The sequence below is a fragment of the Paramisgurnus dabryanus genome, chromosome 2, assembly GCF_030506205.2.
Source record: "Paramisgurnus dabryanus chromosome 2, PD_genome_1.1, whole genome shotgun sequence".
NCBI classification, from domain to species: Eukaryota; Metazoa; Chordata; class Actinopteri; order Cypriniformes; family Cobitidae; genus Paramisgurnus; species Paramisgurnus dabryanus.
The window spans coordinates 48,688,229-48,715,269 of NC_133338.1; the positions used below are offsets into that span (position 1 = coordinate 48,688,229).

The 27,041-nt window shown below is 37.2% G+C and overlaps 1 protein-coding gene across 1 annotated transcript in view; it reads right to left on the reverse strand.

The window, feature by feature from the left end:
- Window positions 1–2,193: 2,193 nt before the first annotated feature.
- dhx38 (DEAH (Asp-Glu-Ala-His) box polypeptide 38) overlaps window positions 2,194–27,041 on the reverse strand; it is a 30,674-nt gene continuing 5,826 nt past the window's right edge. The window contains exons 10-27 of the mRNA XM_065261480.1: window positions 26,103–26,210; window positions 25,275–25,393; window positions 25,039–25,176; window positions 24,761–24,947; window positions 23,848–24,033; window positions 23,191–23,331; window positions 22,998–23,108; window positions 22,345–22,461; window positions 22,153–22,260; window positions 20,283–20,395; window positions 19,816–20,024; window positions 16,052–16,206; window positions 14,379–14,534; window positions 14,078–14,212; window positions 13,857–13,982; window positions 10,159–10,254; window positions 9,951–10,072; window positions 2,194–3,270 (exon numbers count right to left, since the gene is read on the reverse strand). Of these exons, the coding sequence (XP_065117552.1) occupies window positions 3,189–3,270; window positions 9,951–10,072; window positions 10,159–10,254; window positions 13,857–13,982; window positions 14,078–14,212; window positions 14,379–14,534; window positions 16,052–16,206; window positions 19,816–20,024; window positions 20,283–20,395; window positions 22,153–22,260; window positions 22,345–22,461; window positions 22,998–23,108; window positions 23,191–23,331; window positions 23,848–24,033; window positions 24,761–24,947; window positions 25,039–25,176; window positions 25,275–25,393; window positions 26,103–26,210 (2,409 nt within the window). The 3' untranslated portion in view covers window positions 2,194–3,188. The remainder of the gene's footprint in view (window positions 3,271–9,950; window positions 10,073–10,158; window positions 10,255–13,856; window positions 13,983–14,077; window positions 14,213–14,378; window positions 14,535–16,051; window positions 16,207–19,815; window positions 20,025–20,282; window positions 20,396–22,152; window positions 22,261–22,344; window positions 22,462–22,997; window positions 23,109–23,190; window positions 23,332–23,847; window positions 24,034–24,760; window positions 24,948–25,038; window positions 25,177–25,274; window positions 25,394–26,102; window positions 26,211–27,041) is intronic.

Below are 27,041 nucleotides of genomic sequence, written 5' to 3' on the forward strand. Positions count from 1 at the left end.
AAAAAAACTAATTAAATATTTTCCAAACAAAGTCTTAAGCAAAATACATGAATTCTAACAAAAGAGCACAAATCAAAATTATTATAATTTTTTTGAATAAGGACAACTCCAAAACAAATGAAAAAATGTTGACCACAAAAGGTACAAAACAAAAAGTTTCGAATATGCCTACCTGCAATACTGCAATATTGCCACAAGGAAACGTGCGTACGTCATGTCGGAACCTGACTTGGAGGTAAGTACTTTTCCACGTCAAAGACGAGTTTTATAAATCTGAGCGTTTAAGTGGATTTGAGCGTACGCACGGTCTAAGATCAAATCTGTGCGTAAAAACGCTTTATAAATGAGGCCCCAGGTGTGCGCCTGGTAAATCCGTCATAATAATAGCAACCCGCAATGGAACTTGCGCCCTTGCGTTTAAAGGGAATGTTGGATAGCGTTCTGATTGGTTTATTTGACGTTACCCACAAACCACACCTATGAATAATGAACCTACTTCAGACCAACCCCTTATTGATTTTTGCCTGGCGCAAGAGTTATTTCTCCCGCCGGGAAAATAGCAACAGCGCCCAAGATCCGCCCACAAACTCACTTGCGCTTTGCGCTTCGCACTTGCGTTTCATATATCATATAATTTGATCAATTTTATTTATTATTATTGTATTAATGGATTTTATTTCTTAAACACCTGGAGGAAACAAAAAGAAAGTATGAACCGAAGAATAATTTTGAAGTTGTTATAAAACTATTTGACATAGTATTAACACTTAATGACATTTTAATGACACATTATATTTGTAACACTGTAGTTGAGGTCAAGAAAAATATTTATGATGCTGTTATAAAACTATTTGACAGAGTGTTAACATTTATTGACAAATTTAATTGTTTCAAACAAATTGTTTCACTGGTAAAAAGTGGCCAGTTATGATGTATTGGTTAATGTCAAGTTGTTATAACAAAGACATCTCAAACAAATAATTTAACGAATGACACTTAATGGCAGTTCTCATAAACATGCATAAAATCTCGTGTCATGCCATAATTATGAAGGTGTCATGTCAGTCTTATGAACACCCCTTCAAGTAAAGTGTTACTATAACTGTAATATTATTACTTTTTTTGTTATTATTAACACTACTAATTACCAGGGAAAGTTATATTACTTCAGTTACTAGTTACTACACTGCGAAAAATAATTTTCAAGAAAAAGTATTTTTGTCTTGTTTTCAGTAAAAATATCTGAAAATTCTTAAATTACGTTTTTTTTTCTTGATGAGCAAAACGACCCAAGAAAGTAAATATCTAATTTTAGTTATTTGCGCATAAAACAAGCAAAAATATTTCCTAATGGGGTAAGCAAAAAATCTTGAACATTTTTCTTAAACACTAAATTCAAGAAAAATGTGCTTACCCCATTGGCAGATTTTTTTTTGCTTGTTTTATGCACAAAATCACTTAAATTTGATATGTTTGGTCTATAGACTAGACTTATTTTCTTGGGTTGTTTTGCTCATCAAGAAAAAACATATTAATTTAAGAATTTCTAGATATTTTTACTAAAAACAAGACAAAAATACTAAGATTTTTTTTTCTTGAAAATCATTTTTCTCAGTGTATTTTTACACTCTATCAACGTGGTATTTCCCATCATTACTACAACACTGGACACAATAGATGGTTTATAAGAGCGATAAAACTGCCGTAGCTAAGTGAATGAATGTGATATTGCTAAACATATTGGCACAATGTTTGTTTTTATTGGTTGCAATACTCAGTCATGTTGACCTCAGCAAAACATGGACAACAGTATATTTTATTATCCACTTTCCATGCAACTATTTTTCCTTTGCAAGTTTCAGTATTACCAAACAACTTATAAAAAATAAAATGTTTACAATAAAAATTGTATCTGTTAACATTAGGAAATGCATTAGCTAACATGAATAATATAGTTTTATAGCATTTATTAATCTCTGTTAATGTGTATTAATACCGATACAGTTATTTGTGTTAGTTTATTGTGCATTACTCATGTTAACAGATACAATGCTTGATTTTAAAAACATTAATAAATGGTGAGATTTTGTATAGATATCGTGTTGAGATCTCAGTTGTGTCATTAACATACAAACCACAAACTATTGTTTTAGTTCTCTACCAGTCGACCAGTAATGGTAACAAACAAGCGCGTTGCTTTTGATATATCAAATTTATTATTCGATACAAAATGTATAACGGTAACACAAGTCAGACAATGTGAACTTTTTTACACTTTAGCAACATGGCATTTCCCATTTTCAATTTGCCAGATTAATGAGAAATGCAAAAATCCCTACAAACACAATATACAGATATACTGTACAGTACACATTGAAAATAAAGCCTGACGCTAGAAAGGACTTGCAAACTACACTTATAAAATGACCCTCAGTGGAAAGCGGTTGATTAGTTTTTTTTTATCTAACTTCACAGCAGTCTAAGCATGTCATCTCTTTCTGTACACAGTAGATCTGCTCAATGACTTGCAGCCCAATTGCATCAAAGAAGATGTAGGATAGGACTCCTCGCTGGTCAGTGTTGATTCCAGCGGAATGATGAAATATTCTAGCAATGTATTTGTCTGAATAACAAAGACATGGTACATCAGCAGGGGATTAACCCATCAAAGTACAGGAAGTTAATATTCATGGACGCTCGCTCTGTTCTCCGAAACAAAGAATTTTCACAAGTAAAAACAAAGCTGAAAGAAAATTATAATTCCACTATAAAGTGAATATTACAGCAGTCCATGAATAAATGTCACTGTTCACAAACACACCGAAAACGCATTGGTGAAATAATACATGAAAATAATCAAGCTGAATATTTTGATAAACGTCTCTGAGCTCATTGGATAAATATGTTGAAGAATGACCTGTGTTTGCATTTCACTTTACATCAATGCATGACCTGTAAAATCAGGTGTAGTGCTATTATGCACTTTTTTCTTCAATCCAGACAGTCCCAAAGACACAAACAACACTTTGAGATGAAGGATGATTTTCCCCTTATACAAGTGCTCCTACTGGTGGCCAACCTAGACAACTGCACAAAGACGATTACAATGAACTAAATGGCATTCATCCATTTTCAAATCACATCATGATGACATTTTGTACTATACAAGAAAACTTTATTAAGATGCATTATAAGCCGAATCGTGCAGGTGTTCGTTTCGGTGTCATGGGAGCTTCCTCTTTCCGTCCTGGGGTGCAGATCTTTATTGCCCTGTTCGGAAATGAAAAGAGATTTTTCAGTGTTAAATTTTAGGTAGATTTGTTAAAAATATAATGTGTAAAACTGTAAAAGTGGCACAACATATTTACACAAAGTCCTAAAATTTTGCTAAACCTACCAAACATTAAGAAGAGGCCTTAAATATATGTGACCCTGGACCAGCAATAACAAATACATTGTATGCATCAAAATAAAAAAAATAAAAAAATTAAAATGCCAAAAAAAACTAAAAAAATATTTTTATATTTACAAAAATGTTAAGTTAAAAAAATTCCTACTGTTAATATATAAAACTATATTTATCATTATTAATGTGTTGCTAAGGACTTCATTTGGACAACTTTTGCACCGACCACCATCCACTCCCATAGTAACCAAAAACCCAAAACAAGCACATCACAAATACAACACACAAAAAAAAATGCATTTAGATTCTTAAAAAAAAGAAAGACAATGGGGATGAGGGGTGAGTAAATAATGACAAAGTTTTTGGGCGAACTATCCCTTTATAAGTCCGTTCACATTATAACGATAATTTAAAAAAATATATTTAAAAAAAAAAAAAACGTTTACATTAAAGACAAAAGCTGAGTTCACAACATAACAATAAAGATATAACGAACGATATCATTGGGATCACTTTCGAGCATACCACACTGACTACACCAAAAGGTAAGATATGAACTTATTTTACACAAACTAGATTCACTGTTTAGACTTTCAGAAACGCAGTTTATTGAGGACATGGTTACCCGCTGTGTAAATGCAACAACAAGAATAGCATATTTACATATTCGGTGACATGTAAACAATTGCAACAGGTTTTATTACAAGAAATATCCAATCAAAGTTAATGTCATTAAAGGCAAGTATTTGCTCGAGTGCCCCACGTGTGAGCGAATTAGCATAAAGTTATCGTTATAATGTGGACACTAATATAGTTATTGTTATAGTTATAATGTGAACGGCCCTTAAAGGACAAGTTCGGTATTTTAGACTTAAAGCCCTGTTTTCAGATTGTTTATGATGAAATAGAACGGTTTTGACTGAAATTTCGACATTTTCGGCTGCCCTGAGAATTTTCGCGTGTTTGTGTTTCAGCTCAGACCTCTACAATGGGTTTAATGGTGCACTGGAACAATCCTTCCTAAAATGCATTAAACTTTCGTTTACAAAGACGTGAAACTCACCGAGTGGTCAGGGGTGTTCACTGATATACCCACACAAAAATCGCTGCAAAATACGCATTCCAACAGGTTTTATCGTAGTTTTGTCCCACTCCATTGACTTGTATTGCATGTCCTGTGAGGTACGGTATTACTCCGCGCCGGGAACTTTGTTTCTATTCTTGCAATTGGCAAAGGCGGATTAGCACCACCACCTGGGCTGGAGTGTTTATTATTCAAGCCCTCAACGGAAGAATATACGGGTGTGAGGCGTTTTAAAAAAAAAGGTCCACAAGTTTACAACGAATGCTAAAACAGCTGTTGGAAAGCATCTTTTGCAGCGATTTTTGTGTGAGCATATCAGTGAACACCCCTGACCACTCGGTGAGTTTCACGTCTTTGTAAACGAAAGTTTAATGCATTTTAGGAAGGATTGTTCCAGTGCACCATTAAACCCATTGTAGAGGTCTGAGCTGAAACACAAACACCCGAAAATTCTCAGGACAGCCGCAAATGTCGAAATTTCAGTCAAAACCATTCTATTTCACCATAAACAATCTGAAAACAGGGCTTTAAGTCTAAAATACCGAACTTGTCCTTTAAAGGGATAGTTCACCCAAAAATGAAAATTTGGTCATCATTTACTCAAATATCTCAATTTGTTACAAACCCGTATAAATTTCTTTGTTCTGATAAACGCGAAGGAAGATATTTGAAGAAATATTTGTAACCAAACCATTTGTGGACCCCATTTACTAACATAGTAGGAAAAAGAATACCATGGAAGTGAATGGGGTCCACGAACGGTTTGGTTGCAAACATTTTTCAAAATATCTTCCTTTGTGTTCATCAGAACAAAGAAATGTATATGAGTTTGTAACAACATGAGAGTGAGTAAATGATGACAGAATTTTCATTTTTGGGTGAACTATCCCTTTAAGGCTTACAAACTTATACTTACAGCCAAAAAAACTTTAATTTTGATTTCATGGGAACTTTAATGCCACATGAGAAGTATGAACAGCGATGACAAGAAGGTTAGAAAGAGAAAAGGACAGTTTGTATCTGTGGGAGTGGTAGCACCCAGATCTGATCCAGCTGACAGGGAGATCTATCATCTTTAATTACAGCACTGAACTCTGCTCCCCTTCTCACACCGCCTGCAATTACATCCATCAGGTCACGACCCACATCCAGCACAAACTCAATGTCCCTCAGTACTTTCTCTCGTCCTCTCACTTCTGTGTCGAGTCACACAAGTGTGTCAGAAGTGTGTCTTTTAAAATAACAAAACGAAATTCGAATAAACAGATGAGAGTGCTGCTTGATGTGCTAAAAATTCTGTCATCATTTACTCACCCTGAAGTTGTAACCAAACTTGTATACATTTATTTGCCTTTAATATCTTGCTTTGTTTCCAGCAGTAACCAAAACCGTTTTAAAGCACCATAGGTTTTTTCCTACTATGGAAGTCAATGGTGCTTCAAAACTCCATGATTCAAAACATTCCTCAATAAATCTTCCTTTGTAGTCAGCAGAACAAAGAAATGTATACAAGTTTGGAATTGGAACTTGAGGTTGAATAATGATGACAAATGTAAAACTTGATTAACTTCACATAAAATTATAGTTTTCTTTTGTTTGACTAATGTCATAAGGGTCAATTGTTTTGTATAGAGATTTATACATCACAATATTTGGTTGAGTCACAACTATTTGTAAATCTGAGGTTGCAAAAATTCTAAAAATTGAGAAATTTGCTTTTAAATGTGTCCAAATGAAGTCCTAACAACTGCATCCACAGAAATTGATAATTTTGACCCATACAATGTGTTGTTGGCTATTGTTACAAATATACCCGTGCGACTTATGACTGGTTTTGTGGTCCAGGGACATATATTGGTGCAAGACCACCAGACGATTATGATGTAACTATGTTCACTCACCCACTCGCAAATCATTTATCTTTAATGGCATTAACTAATATTGTTGATTTTCTTTGATAAAAACTTTCACAATTGTTTACAGTTCAATGAAAATGTAAATATGCTGTACTTGTTGCATTTACAGTGGTTATAACCAGCAGACGTCCTCAGCACGCTGCATTTCGCATATCACTAAACAGTGAATCTAGCTTCAGGGTTCTCACACCTTAGTTGACTTCAAATTCAAGGACCTTTCAAGGAGTTTCCAGGTCAGATACCCTCAAATTCAAGGACTAAATGTGGGGACACATTTCAAGTGAGAGCAAGGTTACATCGTGTTACCTTTAAAGATACATTGTTACAGTTCCCTTTCGAGGGAACTCGCGCTGCGTCACTGCGGTGACACTTTGGGGACGCCTCCAGGTGTAAGTGCGTCTGAATGTGTATATCAAATTCAACCAATGGTGAGGCTTAATGACAAAGACAGGGTGACACGGGAGCCAGGAAGTATATCGCTATCTGAAATATTGCCAAAGACGGCGTTACAGGGACGCAGGAAGTATGGTAAGGGAGACGCATCATCTCGTTCCCTTCTCAGGTAACAACAGTTATATACCCTAAACGTTTTCATGTGTCAAACACAACTATGCAAAAAAGCATTTTGGTATGAATCAACATTCGCATACAGAAGATAAAGGCATTTAAAGCGAACAGTTTAGCACGTGTGCTTAAAGTCTAGAATTTTTATGATATTATCCTACACTACACACAGGGAATCATATGGACTTTTTTTTTTTTAGAAACTTCAAGGGCCTTGAATCCCCCCCCCCAGATTCACAAACTTTCAAGGATTTTAAGGACCCATGGAAACCCTGTAGTTCGTGTAATCTATCATGTTATCTATTGACGTAGTCATTGAAGTAGATTTAAAACATTACATAAGCAATTTCACTGTATACCTGAGGTAATTTTATGTTAACTCTTTCACCGCCAGCATTTTTAAAAAAAGTTGCCAGCCAGCGCCAGCGTTTTTCATGATTTTCACCAAAGTTTAATGCCTTCCAGAAAATGTTCTTCTTTAAATATATAAACATACAATATACCAAATGAAAGAACAGACCCTCTGCTTGCAATCAGCTTTTGAATATGGGTAGGTTTTTGCAAAAACACCATATTTTGAGCAAAAAGTAGAGATAATTCCATTTTTATGACGGACTTTTCATATAGATCCCATTCAGAGCGATCTTTAAAACAGATACGGACATGCAGCAGCTTGCCATAGGGCAATACTTCCGGGTTTAAAAAGTTGCGGAAGGGCGCCACCTGGTGGATAATAGCGGTATTGCGGAAAGACGGAAAATCTCGTCATTGGCGGGGAAGCGGTTTCTCTTAATTGACGAGATATCTCGTCAATGCATTGATACAATACGTTACATCTTTTACTAATACTACATAGAAGGTATGTGGCTTTACTAAGTGCGAAAATTATCCAGAGATGGTTTTATATGTCCATTTACAACCTTAGGATTTCTGTGTGTGTGTAAACAGACCTTATGTTTGAGTCTGTATCAGACAAAGATACAGATTTTGAGGATCAATCAATTATTCGGAGATTGGAAATGGACATTTCTAAGTGCCAATTTTTGTTTTTTCAGTAAGGACTTTGTTGAATTAGCGCTATATGCTAGTTAATGCAGTCACAATGAATGCGTTTACATGCACAGTCTTACACCAATTATGCTTAATAAACTGATAACATGTGGGGTCATGCAAACGCGTAAAATGTTTTTCTTTAATCAGGGAAAGCCCATAAACGGCGTAAGCAAAAACCTATCGGCACAGGTAGTTTTTTGCTCATTCCTCCAGTTTCTCGCAGTTTTGTTCATGTATACATGTCTCCGCGTGTGAAAGATAAACGTCACATACGGAAGTAAGCGCAAATTAACGCATAAAAGTATCCCCTCGACTGATGTTATATTTACAGGTTCTGGAGACACGAGAAGAGATACAACAGTATGGCTTAAGACAGATATGCTGTCGGCTTTTTGAACAACTGTTATGTACTATAGGCGGTGACGTCACTGCCGGCGAGAAACCTGACAAATCTCCAAGTACTATGTAAACGCAGTTTTCTGCATTGCCGGTTTATTGATTTGCATGTAAACGCATGAAAACAGTTTTCTATAACAAGCAGATTTTTGATAGTTATCCGCTTATTCTGTGCATGCATGTCCTGTTTTCCAGCGGCCTTTTACATGCACAAGGTTTACATAAGAGAAAGGAAACAATTGTGTTTGAAGCTCACGATATGTCATTACCATGTACAACTATACCATGTATAATGAAAAAGAATTGGAAAAACAAATCCAGGCACTCAGTAGGATGCAAAAGTTAAAAAGCCTTTATTAATATTCAAGGGCTAAAACATTAAAACACCAACGCGTATCGGCCCACTGGCCCATCAGGGTGTTGGTAACAAACAGCTGTATATTAATAAAGGCTTTTTAACTTTTGCATCCTACTAAGTGCCTGGACTTGGAATTTGTTTTTCCAATTCTTTTTCAATAATATTTACCCTTCCAAGAGCACCAGAGGATACAAGGGATACCAGCAGCGCTCCAGTTCCCCTTTGTTCAGTCTTATACCATGTATAACTTTTATTATTCATCTATGCCTAGGTTATACAGTTTTACATTCTATGGCACATTTAAATTCAAACCAATTTGATTGGCTGTCAACCAATCAGCTGAAAAAAACCTCGTTCACGTAAGTAATCACAAAGACATCGCTCCTTGTATCTTTTTAGTTATAGTTGTGGTGCGATCTCTGCTATTCCGTTTCATTTAGCTAAATTTTTATATTTATTTTGTGAACTGCCCTAAGGTATTTGTCTATACGGCACACACAGCAGTCCTCTGAGCGGCCTGATTCGGGTCAGAGGTCAGATGAGCTCTAATCTCATCAATAGATCAGACAGCATCGTTCTACAAGCATATTTAAAAATCCCACAAAGGCATCAGGACCCAAAAGTGAGACGGCACCTTTATTATCCATTTCCCCTATCATTCAAATCAAAAGTCTAATCCGCACTTTTAATGTGATTATTGTCAGGCCGTCCATCATGCAGACAGTCAGCCGAAGGCTTGGATACAAAGATATAAAGTCCAGATTAATTAATGGTGTTATTTTACAGAACTCATCTCCTGCGCTTTTGTGGATCTGACAGGTGTGTGTAAAATTAATTTCCCGGATTAGTGTGAAAATTAGCGTCTGCCTCTATTCCCCCTCTGCGGCGGCACAATTTAAATTGCTCCAGTAATGGGGATCAGGCAGGGGTCAATATTATTTCTTTTTCTCTCCGGCGGAGATGAGAGGTGAGAAAAGCTCATCGCAGACGAGACGAGAAGATGGCAGGTGAGGAAAGAGATGAGAAAGATAGAGGCAGCGTGGGGCCGGGGATAATAGCGTTCACAAAAATTGCCACATTAGTATTTCAGCACGTCGGCCTTACTGCTAAATAAGATGATTTAGATTTTGTACGAGGGCTCGATTGGACGTTAGCAAAGAAAGTGACTCTAACCTGACGCTGCCGAGGTTGTTCTTCCTCTCCTGCTCCTCTTTGCGTGCTTTGATCTGTTCTTGTGCCATAGACATCTCCTCCTCCATGCTGGTGATCTCTGCCTTGGCTCTCCGTCGGTTCTCCTGAAAGAGTGATCGAAACCAACGTGAGTGAGAACGAGAAAGAAACTCGTTTTGGTGGTGTAATATTTTAAGAACGTGTTGTTCACCTGTCTGCTCTTCCCTGCGTGTTTGATGCTGTAAAACATTGGCCCGAGCTCAGCCAGCCATTCACCATCCACCGCTGTCACACACTGCATGTATTCCTGTAAAACACATAAGCTTACATCAACAAATCACATTTCACTATGGAGGGCCATTACATTAAATATTCACAAGACATCTGTTGTACTCCGCTGTAACACATCTAGCCTTTATACATATCTATGATCTCACCACTAGATGCCGCTAAAATTTACACATACCACTTTTAAGTGCAACTTTTAGAATTGTCACATTCATAACGGAGAAATGTCACATCTATAACATTGCTTTCTTGCTCATAAATGCACACATGAAAATTAAAATATTTATTTTGTTCTTTAAGAGCCATTCCTTCTCAATTTCTTGTATAATTGCTTCTGGTTTGGGCATTTTTATTCACAGGAACAGGATTCCTACAAAGTGTGTGTCTCCAAAAATGTGTCTTTCTTTGTGACATCCATAAATGGGTCAGGGACAAAAAAACGGTTTGGCAAGATGAGAAATTCAAAAATCTTAAAAATAAAAACTTGTTTTAAATGCATGCATCATGTATATTTCAATGCACAGTGTATTTATGTTGATTTTATGCAATAAAAAATTACATTTGCACCATTTTTATTAAAGGTAGGGTAACACATTTTGAAAAATGCTAACGGGTAGCCGCCTAGCAATGAAATCCCGATCCCACCCTCAAGTCAAATCGCCATCCAAAGTCACGCCTCTTTCCAAACACATGAACACGCACAGATCAGACGGTCACATCTCATGTCTCATTCACCAGTGAGAAAACTTTGCAGTACAAAGTGAATAACACTTCCAAAATAACCAACATAAACAACTGGTTTACATCAGAATTAGTTTAAGCACACGTTCGATTGTGTAGACGTAGTAACTATATCGTTATGCTAATCCGGAAAACGAACACAAATTTCATAAGCAACACAACGTTTCATCAAAGTAGAATATCTGAATCCATCTCAATACAAACATATCGCGTACCTACCTTACCAAAATAAACAGTGCAACGACCCTTTCAGACCCTTTGCCTCCTGCAGCTGTTTGCATCTCGCGGTAAAGCAGTAAAGTTACAGATGTTAATTTGGGTTTTTGCTCTTGCTCATCCAGGCAGTTTTTGCTGTTGTTGTTATAAAAGATGTCTTTAGTTTTGTTGCTCCTGTGTAGGTTGTCAATTCAGCAGAAAAGTTTGGTGTTCTCGCTGTTTACAGACAGGAGGTGAGCGCACGTGAACGCGCCGATGACGTATGGTATCTGCGTGGACTCGCTGCGCGGTGGGAATTCAAATTACGCTTACGTATGAGGGACATAAAAGGAAACGTCCGTTCGGACCGAAATCTATGATTTGTTGAACATTTTTTGGTCCTACGCCTTTCACAGATGACATAAATTTTTACAAATACATTTAAACAACTTAACACAGTGATTGCTATCAGAATGTGAGGAGACTTTTAACCAGCATAACTAAAAATGTTTCAGGATCAAATCTGTTACCCTACCTTTAAAGTTAAGACTGAATAGACCTGAAAATGTAAAATGGTGTAACCGCCAATTGCCCCACAGAATGAGAAATATTAAATATTTTATCCACCTTGATGGCATGTATACTTAATCATAAAAAATCATTTTAAAATATTGCACGAAAATAAATTTTTTTTTTTATTTCTAAATGTAAATTTTAATGGGTTTTTGTAATATTTGTAATATAAACAGCTCTGTTTTCCAAATTATCTTTGACAAGTGATGTAAAAAAAAATATCATATTAGACATTTTTTATGAATATTTGTATATTTTCATAAAAAAAGGTAGACCAATTGACACAGACCGGTCACCATATTGACATTTTATTTATTTATGCAATTATCCCCCAAATATTCTTTCAAAATGAAATAAATCCAGAAATGTTAGACTTGGTCTTCAAAAAAGAGAATGTATGCAAGTAATCTGCTAATTTATTTTGATATTTTAACCCTTTTACATTAAATTGAACCATACAGTCACAAAACAATAAACGTCACGTCATTGACCCAATGTATATTCCCTTATCTTAACTCTTTCACCGCCAGCGTTTTAAAAAAAAGTTGCCAGCCAGCGCCAGCGTTTTTCATGATTTTCACCAAAGTTTAATGCCTTCCAGAAAATGTTCTTCTTTAAATATATAAACATACAATATACCAAATGAAAGAACAGACCCTCTGCTTTGAAACAAAAAAAAAACCGTTTCATCCTACCTTTAGTGGTTCTTTTGCAATCAGCTTTTGAATATGGGTAGGTTTTTGCAAAAACACCATATTTTGAGCAAAAAGCAGAGATAATTCCATGTTTGTGACGGACTTTTCATAGAGATCCCATTCAGAGCGATCTTTAAAACAGACACGGACATGCAGCCGCTTGCCATAGGGCAATACTTCCGGGTTTAAAAAGTTGCGGAAGGGCGCCACCTGGTGGATAGTAGCGGTATTGCGGAAAGACGGAAAATCTCGTCATTGGCGGGGAAGCGTTTTCTCTTAATTGACGAGATATCTCGTCAATGGCGGGGAAAGAGTTAAACAGAAAACATGAGTATAGAATGACATCCGATGTCTGGTCTGAGTATCATCTGAGTTTTATGAAAATATAAAAACAAAAGGTTTAAAATAGTGGTAAAAGAGAAAACAAAGCATGCACATCAACCTCACATGCGTGCTCAACTATAAATCATATCAGAAAAGTGAAGTTAGCACACCAAGTCTCCAAAAATATAAAAATTGTACCTAATAAAAGACTTTCTAATAGCGTGTGATGTTTGAGAGCCTGGGTGCTTGAAATGTCACACGCTATTTAAAATTCTTTTATTACTTGACATTACTTTATTACCAATATACTGGTAAGAAATACATTACCTGAGAAATTATATTTTAATTTTGACTGAAAAAGTCACATCCACAACGCTGCCTAAGTGCTTGTTGTCATGTGACTGATTTTTACTATCGTTACACTTCAGAAGATTTTTTAAGGTCATTTAGATTTTTGTTAAGCAGTGGCGGCCGGAGACTTTTTTCGAGGGCGCACGATGCGAAGTTCGTCACAACATGTATGAAGCCCGTCATGCGCGTGGTTCGTTATTTCAAAATATGTTTTCTGCGTGTCAAGAGATCCTGTGTGCATGCTCGCGTTTGCGATTGTCTTGCGTGAATTTTGTGACCCATATTTTGAATTTGCGCCCCTCAGAAGAGCAGTCACGAGTCGCCACTGCTGTTAAGTTTCCTAAAGACGTAGACAACTAATAAATCATTGCAGAGTAAAACTTAATTAAGTTGCATTGTGTAACTTTTAGAAGGATCTCTTGACAGAAATGCAATATAATAAATAACTATATTATAATTTGTGTATAAAGACCCTACAAAATGAACTGTATTGTAACCTTAAAATGAAGCGTTTTATATAAAGATTAAAAATATACATTTTTCTATGTATTCTTTATACCATAGTTAAACATTTTAAATGTACTTGGCAACAATGGAAAAAAAAACTTTGTTTTTAGCTTACTACCCACTTTGTTTCTTTGTTTATTATTTATTAAAAAGTGTCATTTTCATCATTGCTCAGTGTATCAGAGCAAGTGCACTAACCATCACTCCAGAGCTGAAAGTAAAGCAGGTGAAATACCTTAGTAGTCATGACCAGCTCGTGGTAGATGATGTAGTCTGGGGTGTAGCCCATGCCGAACAGAGCACTGGTCGGGTGCAGATGGCACGGCATTCCGGTTCTTACGTTCACGTACTCCCCTATTCCCTAAACACACAGAAAAACATGGATCTTCACAGACTGCCTTTTTAAATCTATGCTATACTTGAACCTGTTGGTTTTAGGTTGTGTACTGTGTGTACCTTTAATTTAGCAGCTTGGTGGAAGTAAGCAGCACAGATGCATTTTCTGATCACATCCCAGTCTGAGCCGCAAGAGATCAGATTCATTTTCTGTTGCACCATGATGTCTTTGAGCTGAGCTCTGACCTCACGCACCTGTGACACATTAACACAGTTAACACAAACTCTTATTATAATTAAACACTTATAATAATTCAAATGTTTTTCAAATTGTGGTGCAAAAAAGATTTGGACTTTAGGAAAAGTCTGTGATGCAGCCCCTTTAAGAAATGAACTTGAATGTGCTTGAAGGCTGATGTACCTTGCGCATGGCTTTAGTATGAATGAAGTGATCGTTACACCAGATGCTGGAGTAATTGTTGTTCTTCCACTGCATGTAAACGTTGAGGTAAGTCAGGTGATCGCTCTCAGGTACAGAGAACTTCTCTCTCACCTGGTCACTCTCCTCCTCACGACCCTAGACAAAGTGACGGCAGAATCAGCATCCTCACACATAGCAATAAAAGATTTACAATAAACTTCATTGACATACAGGGCTGGGGCCTACACAGAAATTGCACAGTATAAGTCAGTGATTCATTTGTCCAATATATTCACAAAATTTCCCAGTAACATACGTGGGCCAAAACACAATAGTGGACCAGGCCTGCTGGTGTGGACAAATGAGAAAATAATGACCAAGTGATTTGTGGCGTGGTGGTAATATGGACAAATGACACCAAAGTCATGGTGCTTTTTGCTAAATGGACACGCTGTTGTTATCAATGCCACCATAAATGGGTCATCATTTTCCCATGGTTCTTCTTCTAATGGTAAAAGTGCCCAGTTCTTATTTTGCATTTACATTTCAATACATCCTTGAACTGAAAGGCGAGCATGTGATTTCCGACTAGTATTGTTTTGGGACCATGTAATAAAGAGTAGTACTATTTATAACTATGGATTGTCAAAGTAAAAATAAAATAAAACTAAAAAATTGTTAACATTAACATAGCATTTGCTAATGAAGGTGAACTCGCAATGAGCAATATAGTTTGTCATCATTAATTATTCTTTGTTAATGTTACTTAATGCCAATACAAATATTGATGTTAGTTCATTGTGCATTAACTGAAGATACAACAGATTTTTGTACAAGATTACAAATGCTGTAGACCTAGTGTTCATTTGTTAGTTCATTTTAACTAATGCATTAAAGCGTAACTAAACCCTAAACCAACTTTTTTTAGTTAATAATCTGTAAGAATGGGGCTTTATTAGTGCTGTTCATTGATTTTGAAGTTTTTTGACATTTGGATATAAAGTGTTTCAATACTACAATATATGGTGTAAAAACGTCTGAGTGCTGCCCTCTTCAGGTTGAACGGTGGCTACTGCAGTTGAATTTTCCTATTGGATGTTGGGTCCAAAAAATGACTCGTGACGTAAGCAGGTTCAAGCTCACCACACCCTTGTTACGATCTCACCACACACTTAGTTCGTCCCCTCTATCTCCTTGGGATCTGCCCACTTTTCTTGCATTTTCAAATATTGCCAGTGGGTGGAGTCAGGCTCTGACCAGGGGTTTAGTTACGCTTTAACTAATTTCAACAAATACAACCTTATTGTAAAGTGTTACCATAAAATTAAATTGTTCAAATAATTTTTTCTGCAAACAGTGTATTAAAGACGGGGTGAATGATCTGTGAAAGCCAGTGTTGATATTTGAAATCACCTAAACAAACACACCCCTACCCCAATAGAATCTGGACCTTCTTTAAATAGACCCACCCCACACATACGCAACCCAGGCAATGTCGTCGGTTAGTAGACATGCCCCTTACTGCTGATTGGCTACAAGTGTGTTTTGGTACTCGGCCCGACTTCCTTTTCCAAAGTGTTTTTTTTTTAAATCATGCACTCTGTCTTTAAGATGTTTAATTATTTTAACTTCTATATAGTTTTACTTTGTGTGTTAAACATTGGGAATATTACCTTTGGTCTGTAGAAGATGGATGGTACAGACAACATGGAAACAACGATGAGGATATCAGCGCTGCAGCCCATGTCACATGACACGATCAGCATCTTAGACAGAGCCGGATCCAGCGGAAACTCCACCATGAGACGTCCGGTGGGCGTCAGAGCGCCTGAGATGAGAGAAGAAAGCCAGATCAAATACTAGAAGTCAAACGAAAGTATAAAAGCACCAAAAGTGCTGATGATGGAAAAAAAGAGATTCAGATCAAGCGTTTAAGAAGCTCAGATTTCACAGAAGATTTAAAAGTCTAAGAAGATTAGTGAGAGAGTGGATACTTCAGCAGGTAAACCTTAATCAGAAATAATCTGCTGTTAACATGGGACAAGAGCTTCACACAGACAAATCCCTACAAACCCAGAGAGATAATGCAATAGAGATTCATCTGACACTTTAACTTTAGTTCCAACAGCTTAATATTTTACTCCAGTGCTGTTGTTGAAGTTCCCTAGCCTGGGTGCCAGCCGATCTTAGCCCCGCCCACAACTTGAGTATGACAACGTCAGGCTAGAAGTTCCCTTCAAACCAGTTTCCTTTCCATAGAAAATATCATCACTACCAAATCACGGTCTTTGCATATTGATATTACTTAAACTCTAGTGGGTTAAAAGGTTTAGACCCAAATAAAAAATTCTCAAAGTGAGTGAAAGTAAACCAGATTACAAAAGGCTTAAAGTGATAGTTCACCCAAAAATGAAAATTGTGCCATCATTTACTCTCAAACCTGTATAAATATCTTTGTTCTGCTGAACACAAATGAAAATGCTTGGAACCAAACAGATCTTGGGCACCATTGACTTCCATAATAAAAAAAATTTCCATCATCAATTAGTTTTTTATGGACAGATGCACAAAAAAAATGGTCACTATCTAATGGCATTATATAGCTGAAAAAGGGGCCAGGATATTATTTAATGGCGCTTTGGATAGTACGGCTCGGCACAGCTCACTTTTGGGGGTTTTCCACAGTGACCTGTACCTAGTACCTCCTCGGTTGAGGTTTCAAGCGAGACATACCGATCAGTGTTCGAATTATGTCAAAGCTTATGGGGGGTCCCCTAGCTAAGCCCCACCCCCCGGCCAAGCCCCACCCCCCTCATTATAGGGTCGCTGTGATTTCACAACGTAAGATGTGATCGTCCTTGATCAACAATCATCTGATCCTGGTTTTAATCAAAGAAACCCCAAATTACCCTTAACTCAAACTCTAAAAAAAGTTTACCCCTCAAATTAGTGTGAAACGCTGGCAAGGGCAGAACTTTAAAACAGAATAGGGGTGAAATAGGGTGGACTCATTCTTAAATTACATAATTTTACTATATAGTAGTGGTAAAATGAATGATTACATTGCGTTTTTTGAGTCATAGATTGAATCATTTTCGGATCAGCAAAACTTATGAGCATATAAAAATAGAAAAGAACAAAGATACAAATAAAGCAAGATCTAACAGTAGTATTTAGGTACATAAATAGAATCAAATGAATAATAACACTGTCTTCTTCACTGTATAAATTACATATAATTAATCTTTTTAAAGATACATAATTTTAAAGATAGTTATCATGCCACCAGGTTGAAGGTTGCTGTCCCCAGCACTCACAGCAGCCCCATTCGCGTAATTTGCGGGTGGTATACGTCCCCACCGCTTTATGACCAAGTTGATTGTGCCCCAGCTTCCGACCACGAAGTAATTCTTGCGTTCATAATCATAATTAGGGTCCATATTCATTTAAAACGCATGTACAACGCATGACGCGCCGCCGCCTTCTGCTTTTCAAAGCGGTCGCCTGTGAACACAAGTTTTGTTTTAGACGCGTCTATTTGAGTGCACTTGCTGCACGTTTAGATTTAAAATAAACTTGAGCGCAACTTGATACCTTGATAAAAGGTAAATGTAAAAAAAAAGGTAAAAATCTACCGGTAAGTTATATATGTAACAATGATTAATCTATTAATAGTTATTCTTCATCTATTTCATGCAAACGCTAGGGGAAAAAATATAGGGGAAAACATTTGTTCCTTTTCAGCAGTTGATAACTTGATAAAAGGTAAATGTCGTATTTTTTATATCTACCGGTAAGTTATATATGTAACAATGATTAATCTATTAATAGTTATTCTTCATCTATTTCATGCAAAACGCTAGGGGAAAAAGTATAGGGGAAAACATTTGATCCTTTTCAGCAGTTTTTGAATAAGTTTAATTGAATAATATTAAAATACCTTATGGTAGGGCTGCATGATTATGGCAAAAACATAACTGTTTTTAGACTATTTGCATTGAATTGGAAACAATATTTTTGGAAAATATATTAATTGCAAGGCTGCAAAGAATAGTGCACTGAGGATTTAATTATATTATTTTAATATAGTCAGTGGTGAACTAAAGTGGGCCGGTCTAAGACATGAAACCCCAGGGCTGAAAATGAGTCCCACTTCGGCCCTGCATGTTACATTTTTCCAAGGTTTAAAAAAACACATGCAAAAGATACTTTCTACAAATAATTATTTATTTCTGAAAGATGCGTAGTTGAGTGATAGGCTAAGTATTAAAGAGACTATCATTTATTATCATTTAAGCGTGATTTCTTCTGCTTTCCTAATAAAATATTTTGTGTGACTGGGTTGACCAGCCGTCAGTCTGAGTGGATAGCTTTGCCACTGTTATAAAATAATTGTTTGAGAAGATTTTTAAAAAAACCCTTTAACCTAAAGATTACTAAAGATTCTCACCGCAACTGAGGTAAAAAATACTCCACATGCAGATAGAGACACTCGTCTGTCAATTCCTCCAGAAAACAGCATGAGGCGCACTTGCGAGTTTCTTTATTTCGGACAGAAGTCATTTGAATTATTTTATTGCGAAATTGGGACAAATAATGGACAGTATCGCATTGTGACACGCAAAATGAGGATTTTAAATTTATGTAGTATTTTAATTTTAATAAAAACCAGGGGACCCCCCTAATTTATATTTTTGTGCTTTATGGGGGGTCCCTTAAGGCTTATAGGAGGTCCGGGACCCCCCCAGACCCCCTTCAATTCGAACACTGATACCGATACTGAAACGTGCCGTGTAACACTGCAGATCACTGATTGGTCAGAGAGAATTGTTACTACTAGAGTCATTGTTAAATGCAAGATCATGCTGAGAAGCAAGAAACGTGTTGAGCATTCGTTTGTGTCAGCGTTTGCGATGATGTCACGTCGGTGGTGCAACGGTAACAATAATGGGCCGCTCAGACTACCAGCAACTAGCAGAAGCAGAGCGACAGTGACCGCTGGCGACCGGATGGGCATGTCCAGCAACGTGACAAAGTTAAGAAAAGTTTAATTTTATGGAAATGATAAGCGACTTTTCGGTAAGGGGGAAGTAGTGGATCCATCCATCAGTAGTGGACAGCACTCATTTGTTTATGACAAACAGATCTAGAAATGCCACATAAAGACCTCATAGAAAGAAACGAGCGACACACAGCGACAAAGTTGCTTGTAATGTGTACAGGGCATACATTTCCCACCCACTAAACTGCAATGGAAAAGCAAACCGAGTGAGTCGAGCGCTTCGTACCACACAATGAAACTGACTGTGTTTTGGCTAAAATAAGCAAGTCATAAACATCTTGGATGGCTTGGGGGGTGTAAAAATGGGCTAAATTTAATTTTAGGGTGAACTACTCCATGTGAATCTATCTGTGAGGCATTTACTGAAGGTCTCACCAGTGTTGTCAAGCGCCCCCAGGATCCACAGCTGGTACATGGAGTTCAGCATGTTGTCTTCAGGCGGAGGATCCATGAAGTGAAAGAGCAGAAGGTCCTGCACTCCTAGCGACTTGAGCAGCAGCACAACGTTGGCCAGGTTAGTCCTCTGGATCTCTGGAATAGTGGTCGTGAGCATCTCGTTCTTATAAGCACTTTGAGTATACAACCTAAAGAAAACGCACACAATACAGTCAGGGTTTTATTTATTTACGATCTGTAAATGTACCTCACCAGTCATTTCCAAACAACTTCTGAGCTTCTCAAAGTGTCACTGCGACACCAAGACACCCCTAAGAGAATAGCAGATGTCTGATGCTTCTTTACTAAATGGATAAACTGTCTAAAAATTCATGTATATCCAAACTGTGACTTGTGACAGTGCATTCAAGCTATATCTGCATAAGCTGATGAAGTGTCGGTCTTACCTGTAACACTGCCCTGGGCCTGTCCTGCCAGCTCTTCCTGATCGCTGGTTGGCATTGGCCTGACTGATGGGGTACACCTGCAGGGCATCCATGCCAATGCGTGGATTAAACACCTAAACGATCACAGGAAACAAGACTTCTGTTAGTTTTTCGGCATCATCCCAAGCTTAAAGGATTAGTCCATTTTCTTAAAAAAATTCTAGATAATTTACTCGCCACCATGTCATCCAAAATGTTGATGTCTTTCTTTGTTCAGTCAAGAGGAAAGTATGTTTTTTGAGGAAAACATTCCAGGATTTTTCTCATTTTAATGGACCTCAACGCTTAACAGTTTTAATGCAGTTTAAAATTGCAGTGTCAAATGACTCTAAACGATCCCAAACAAGGCATAAGGGTCTTATCTTGCTAAACGATTGTCATTTTTGGCAAGAAAAATAAAAATAGGCACTTTTAAACCACAACTTCTCCTCTTCCTCCAGCTGTGTGACGAGTCAGCGCGACCCCACATAATTGTGTAGTGACATGAAAAGGTCACGTGGTGTTACATATACGAAATGCACATTTGCTGACCATTTTAAACAATAAACTGACACAAAGACATTAATTAGTATCATTCCACACACAATCCTCTTTCTCCACACTTGTAAAAACTGGGGCGTAGTTTCGCATACATCATCCGTGACCTCTCAACATGATGACGTATTACGTGATGTTGCGCTGGCGCGAAGACGAGTTGTTGTTAAAAAAGGGCATTTTTTTTCTTTTCCAGAAATGACAATCGTTTCGAGGACCTTATGCCTTGTTTGAGATCGTTTAGAAACTGTAATTTTAAACTGCATTAAAACTGCTAAGTGTTGGGGTCCATTAAAGTCCATTAAAATTAGAAAAATCCTGGAATGTTTTCCTCAAAAAACATAATTTCTTCTCGACTGAACAAAAGAAAAACATCAACATTTTTGATGACGTGGTGGTGAGAAAATTATCTGGATTTTTTTAAGAAATTGACTAATCCTTTAAAGGGATAGTTCGGCCAAAAATGATATTAAACCCATGATTTACTCACCCCCAAGCTGTCCGAGTTGCATATGTCCATCGTTTTTCAGACAAACACATTTTCGGATATTTTAGAAAATGTTTTAGATGTAATGTTACAGGGTCCACGACCTTCAAGTCCAAAAAAAGTGCGTCCATCCTTCACAAAATAAATCCAAACGGCTCCAGGATGATAAACAAAGGTCTTCTCAGGGTAATCTACGCGGTGTTGTTGTAGAAATATCCATATTTAAAACTTTATTAACGAAAATAACTACCTTCCGGTAGCGCCGCCATCTTAGACTCCTCTGTATTCAGGAGAGAGTATTAGCGTAGTGTACGCACTTTTCTTAGTGACGTATGACAAATTCGGAGGGCGGGGGCACAGAGCAGCAGCAGCGTTGCCTCCGTAGGCTGCGTAAGCCCTCATCCTGAATGCGGACGCGACTAAGATGGCGGCGCTACCGGAAGGTATTTATTTACGTTAATAAAGTTTTAAATATGGATATTTCTACAACAACACCTGCACGGATTACCCTCAGAAGACCTTTGTTTATCATCCTGGAGCCGTTTGGATTTATTTTGTGAAGGATGGACGCACTTTTTTTGGACTTGAAGGTAGTGGACTATGGGTGGACCCCGTAACATTACATTTAATCAACTGAAAGATCTAAAACATTTTCTAAAATATCCGAAAATGTGTTTGTCTCAAAAACAATGGACATAAGCAACTCAGACAGCTTGGGGGTGAGTAAATCATGGGTTTAATATCATTTTTGGCCGAACTATCCCTTTAAGAAGTTTATTCGCGCCACAATCGTTGTGTGATTGATGTTACCTTTAGTTTGCAATAACCTGAATCAACCACAAACATGATCCCATCCACCGTCAAAGACGTCTCGGCAATGTTCGTAGCAACTATGCATTTCCTCACTCCATCTGGAGCCTGTCATTAAGAGCAAAGTTAAGTTTTCACATCTAAATATATGAATGTAGAAGATGATCTAATGATGTGGCCCATAAACATTACCTTCTGAAAGATCTTGGCCTGCAGGTCAGAGGGCAGCTGGGAGTAAATGGGCAGCACTGCCAAAGGAGGAGCGTTGTCCAGATCCCCCAATCGCTCCACAATCTGATCTGATGTCACCTATAGCAAGACAGACATTACAATTGTTATGCAAAGCCTCAAAATAGGGCTGCAGTGCACAATATATCACAATTTTAAAAAAAGTCACAAATGTGCATGTTGCAATAGTTTGACAATTATTTTAACACTTTAAAAGGTTATGCAAAGTCAAAGTTTTAGTAAAGTGACTGACACAAGAATGTCTCACGCGTCTTTAAATGTATTTTATTAAAGTTACAATAGATTTTGCAAACTTAAAGCATTATTGCATCATACACATTTTTCCTCAATATAATGCAGCCTTAACTCCAAACATCATATTACAAATAAATGACAGAAATTATTCAAAGAAAAAAGAAAATTGTAATTTACTACATGATATTATCCTTCATAATGTAAGGAGTGAGTAGGTCATGTCAAAGACTGAGATCCATGATTGAAAAATCTAAAATCTCCAAATCTCATTAGATTACAAGATTCAGCCTGGATTTTACAGACAGGGTCACAGTTAATCCTAAAATGTTGCTTTTTTTATTCAAAAGAAAGAACCTCCTCACCTCAATGTCCTCCTGACCAGGCATGAAGATGAGGATGTCACCCGTCATCCCGCTGAGATGAATCTGCAGGGCCTGTTTCACGGCTGCCTCCACATAGTCCTCCTGAGGAGTCTAAAGCACAACACCACTCATCTTCAGCATACAGCTCAGATAGGAGATTAAAACTTAACTAAAGATGCTTTTAACACCTCACCTTACTGAACAGGACGTCTACTGGGAACGTCCTGCCGGGAATGTGAAAAATAGGAACGTTTCCGAAGAACGACGCAAACTTGTCCGAGTCCATGGTGGCTGACGTGACAATGAGCTTCAAGTCTGAGCGTCTAGACACCACCTGAAAAAGCAAAAGAGGATTTATAAATAAATAAGGTAGAAAAAGGAAACAAAATTATTTTTATTTACACTCAACAAAATGCTGGAATATTTTCATCTCAGTGTTGGGTAAAAAAAGAGGACAAAGCCAGCCGTTTGGTTAACCCAGTGGTTCTCAAACATTTTCGGCGTAAGTAGTGCTGTTGGTAAGTAGCCTTATTTTTTTTTAGGTTTAATTACACAGAATTCATGATAAATTAATGTATTTAATAAAACCGGGGGCCCCCCTGGCACCATCTCGCGGCCCCCAGTTGGGTTAACCCAACAAGGGGTTAAAACAACCCAGCATTTTGAGCTGCAACAACCCACCATAAATTTCAATCCAGCAAGTTGGGATTGTTCCTTTTTGACCCAAAATAACCCAGCCTTTAGTTTTTATGTGTATTTTCATCAAATAGGCTGCTTCTGAGATGTGACACCACATGGCCCAGCAGGAAATCGTACAGTACAAAACAAGTGTAAGACCATCATCGCTCACCTCTCGGAGAAGACCGAACAGCACATCCGTGTTGAGGGAACGTTCATGAGCTTCGTCCATGATGACGGCACTGTAATGATCCAGATCTGATTCCCGCAGAGATTCCCTCAGGAGAATACCATCTGTCATGTATTTTATCACGGTCTTTTCTGATGTACAGTCTTCAAAACGGATAGCGTAACCCACCTGGTATACATATTACAACAGTAAGCAGAGGGCTCAACCATGTACTTAAGCAAAACAATGTTATGCATAGAACTCAATGGCTTATTGCTTTTATAACATATAGGCCTAGTTTCACAAAAAAGGCTTAGCTAAAGCCAGAACTAAGCCTAAGTTAAATTAAGATCTTTAATAAACATGCCTTAGAAAAGGATATTACTGGCACTGGCTTATTTTAAGATCTGTCTGTGCAAGTTATTTTCAATTGAGACAGCTCAAACATGTGTTTTAGTCTAGGACTAGACTTAAGCCTTGTTTGTGAAACCAGGGGATAATGTTAACTATATCATTAAATTAAACTTTATATTAATACACTGCAAAAAATGACTTTCTTATTTAGTATTTTTGTCTTGTTTTCAGTAGAAATATCGAAAATTGTTAAGAAAATAAGTCTAATTTTTAGACAATACATATCAAATTAAAGTGAATTTGTGCTTAAAACAAGCAAAAAAAATCTGCCAAGAGAATAAGACAATTTTTGCTGAATTTTTCTTGTTTAAGTACATAAAAAAAAAATTCTTATTCCATTGCCATTTTTTTAAGTGAATTTAGGGTCAGTCTAAAAATACTTTGGTCAGTCATTTTATTTACAGGCCGTGAAGACCAAAAGTGAATTAACATGCTAGTTACTCAAAATCCACCAGGTGGCAGCATTAGCACACTATTTCCAATTGAGATGTCAGCTACCAACCTCCTCTCCCAGGTTACAGTTCATTTCCTCACTGACTCTTTTGGCCACGCTCATGGCTGCCACTCGGCGTGGCTGTGTGCAGCCCACCATGCCGTAACCCGTGTAACCGTCTTCGTGAAGATACTGTGTCAACTGAGTCGTCTTACCGCTGCCGGTTTCCCCCACCACAATCACAATGTTGTTATCCCTGCACAGCAGATAGAAGAGACAAAGTTACATTAGCATACGGGGTTACCCAGTACAAGTGTGTGAGATTGTGTGTAGACACCGAACAGAACCTGATGATGTTCAGCAGCTCCTGGCGAACGGCAAATATGGGCAGATATTGTCTTTGCTCCAATAGTGTTTTCTTCTTGGCGAAATCGCTGCTTGCTTCACTCTTCTCCTTCATGTGATCGGCAAACTTCTGCTCCGTTCTGAGATGATTAAAATGTATTGTGAGCAAACCAGTTGGCAGATAATGTTATTCAACGCGACTTGCAGTTGCACACAAGATAGTGTGAACATTATGTACCTGTAATCCACAGTTCCATCTTCTCCTACAGCGTTCCCCTCGCCTCCGTCCTCTTTTTTCTTGATGCCCATGATGTCGCCCAGTTTGGTGCCAGCCAGCTCCCAGTGTTTATGCTGAGCCTGTCATATACAAAATTTACATTGAGAGCAGCGTCTACAAATGTTCAATACCGGTGAAAACATTCATTCTTTATTTGTTTTTCCACATTATAGAATAATAGTAAACTCATCAAAACTATGGAGTAACACAAATGTAACTGTAGGAATTATTTTGTGACTAAAATCATTTAAAATTAATCAAAAACATCTGAAATGTAATCACCCATTGCCTAGAATTTGCTAAATCTTATTCGTGGGATAAAAAACACTACTCAAGGTTTTACCCTGAGATGCATTTGAAACATTGAAGGAGTTCACATCTATTCTGCACTCTTATTGGCTGCTTTTCTTCAATATTTAGTGTAATGTCATCCATTTTAAAAATAATTTTTTCAATAATTGTTTTTTTTATTAAAGAAATAGTTTTTTTTTGTCTACAAAAGTCATCTTAAACATTTAAACCAGTGTTGCCAACTTGGCGATTTAATTAGAACATCCATCAAGTCTTCAGACCCCTTTAGTGAAAAAATCTAGCAACTGATATGCTAATTACGTAATGACGTAATCTAGGTACATTTAGCGACTTTCCAGGCAGGCTTTAGTTACTATCCATTGAAAATAGTTGGCAACACTGATTTAAACATACACTTTCAGATAAAAGGTCATGGGAAACATTACAGTCAAGTGTTTCCAAACTTTTGACCGGTATTGTATAAAACAAAATGCATACCTTTTTTCTCTCTTTCTGCTCTCTGTGGCGTCGGACCAGCTGACTGCCCTTGCGGGAGATGATGGCCATGTCTGAGGTCGGATCTTTCACTGGAATGACCGGTTCAGGCTGGAGTTGCAGAATCAAACACAAAATCATCAATTAAAGAAAGGATGCACAAATAATGTTTTATATAAAATTGATTTAAAATCAAGTCTTTTTATAAAATGTGACCCTGGATCACAAAACCACTGACGTAGCACGGGTATTTTTGTAGCAATAGCTGACAATCATTGTTAAAATGATAGATTTGTCTTTTATGCCAAAAATCGTTAGGATATTAAGTAGAGATGTTTTGTAAATTTCCATATATTAAAAATGTATTTATCAATAGTAATGTGTGTTGCAAAGGACATGATTTGAACAACTTAAAGCGATCTTCTCAATAATTTCATTTTTTGCACCCTCAGATTCTAAATAGTTGTATCTCAGCCAAATATTATCCTCTCTCAAACCATACATTAATGGAAAGCTTACTTATTTAAAGGGACACTCCACTTTTTTGAAAATATGCTCATTTTCCAGCTCCCCTAGAGTAAAACATTTGTTTTTTACAGTTTTGGAATCCATTCAGATGATCTCCGGGTATGGCCTTATTCCAGTGTAATAATCAAGGATTTGCTGCCATAACATGGCTGCAGAAGGTGCAATGATATTATGCAGTGCACGAAAATAGTCCCCTGCTATTGAAAGTTACCAAGGGGACTACATTCGGTGCTGTGTAATATCAAATTTATTTCCTGTTTATAGTTATTTTAAAATATCATGTATCTAGGTTTTGTTTGTGATTTTAAATATCCTTTTTATTGTTATTTTCATGTGCCTTTTGGTCTGCTTGATTTTTCTTCTCTTTAATATGATTTAAATATGCTATATAAAGTTGCCTTGCCATGCCAAGTT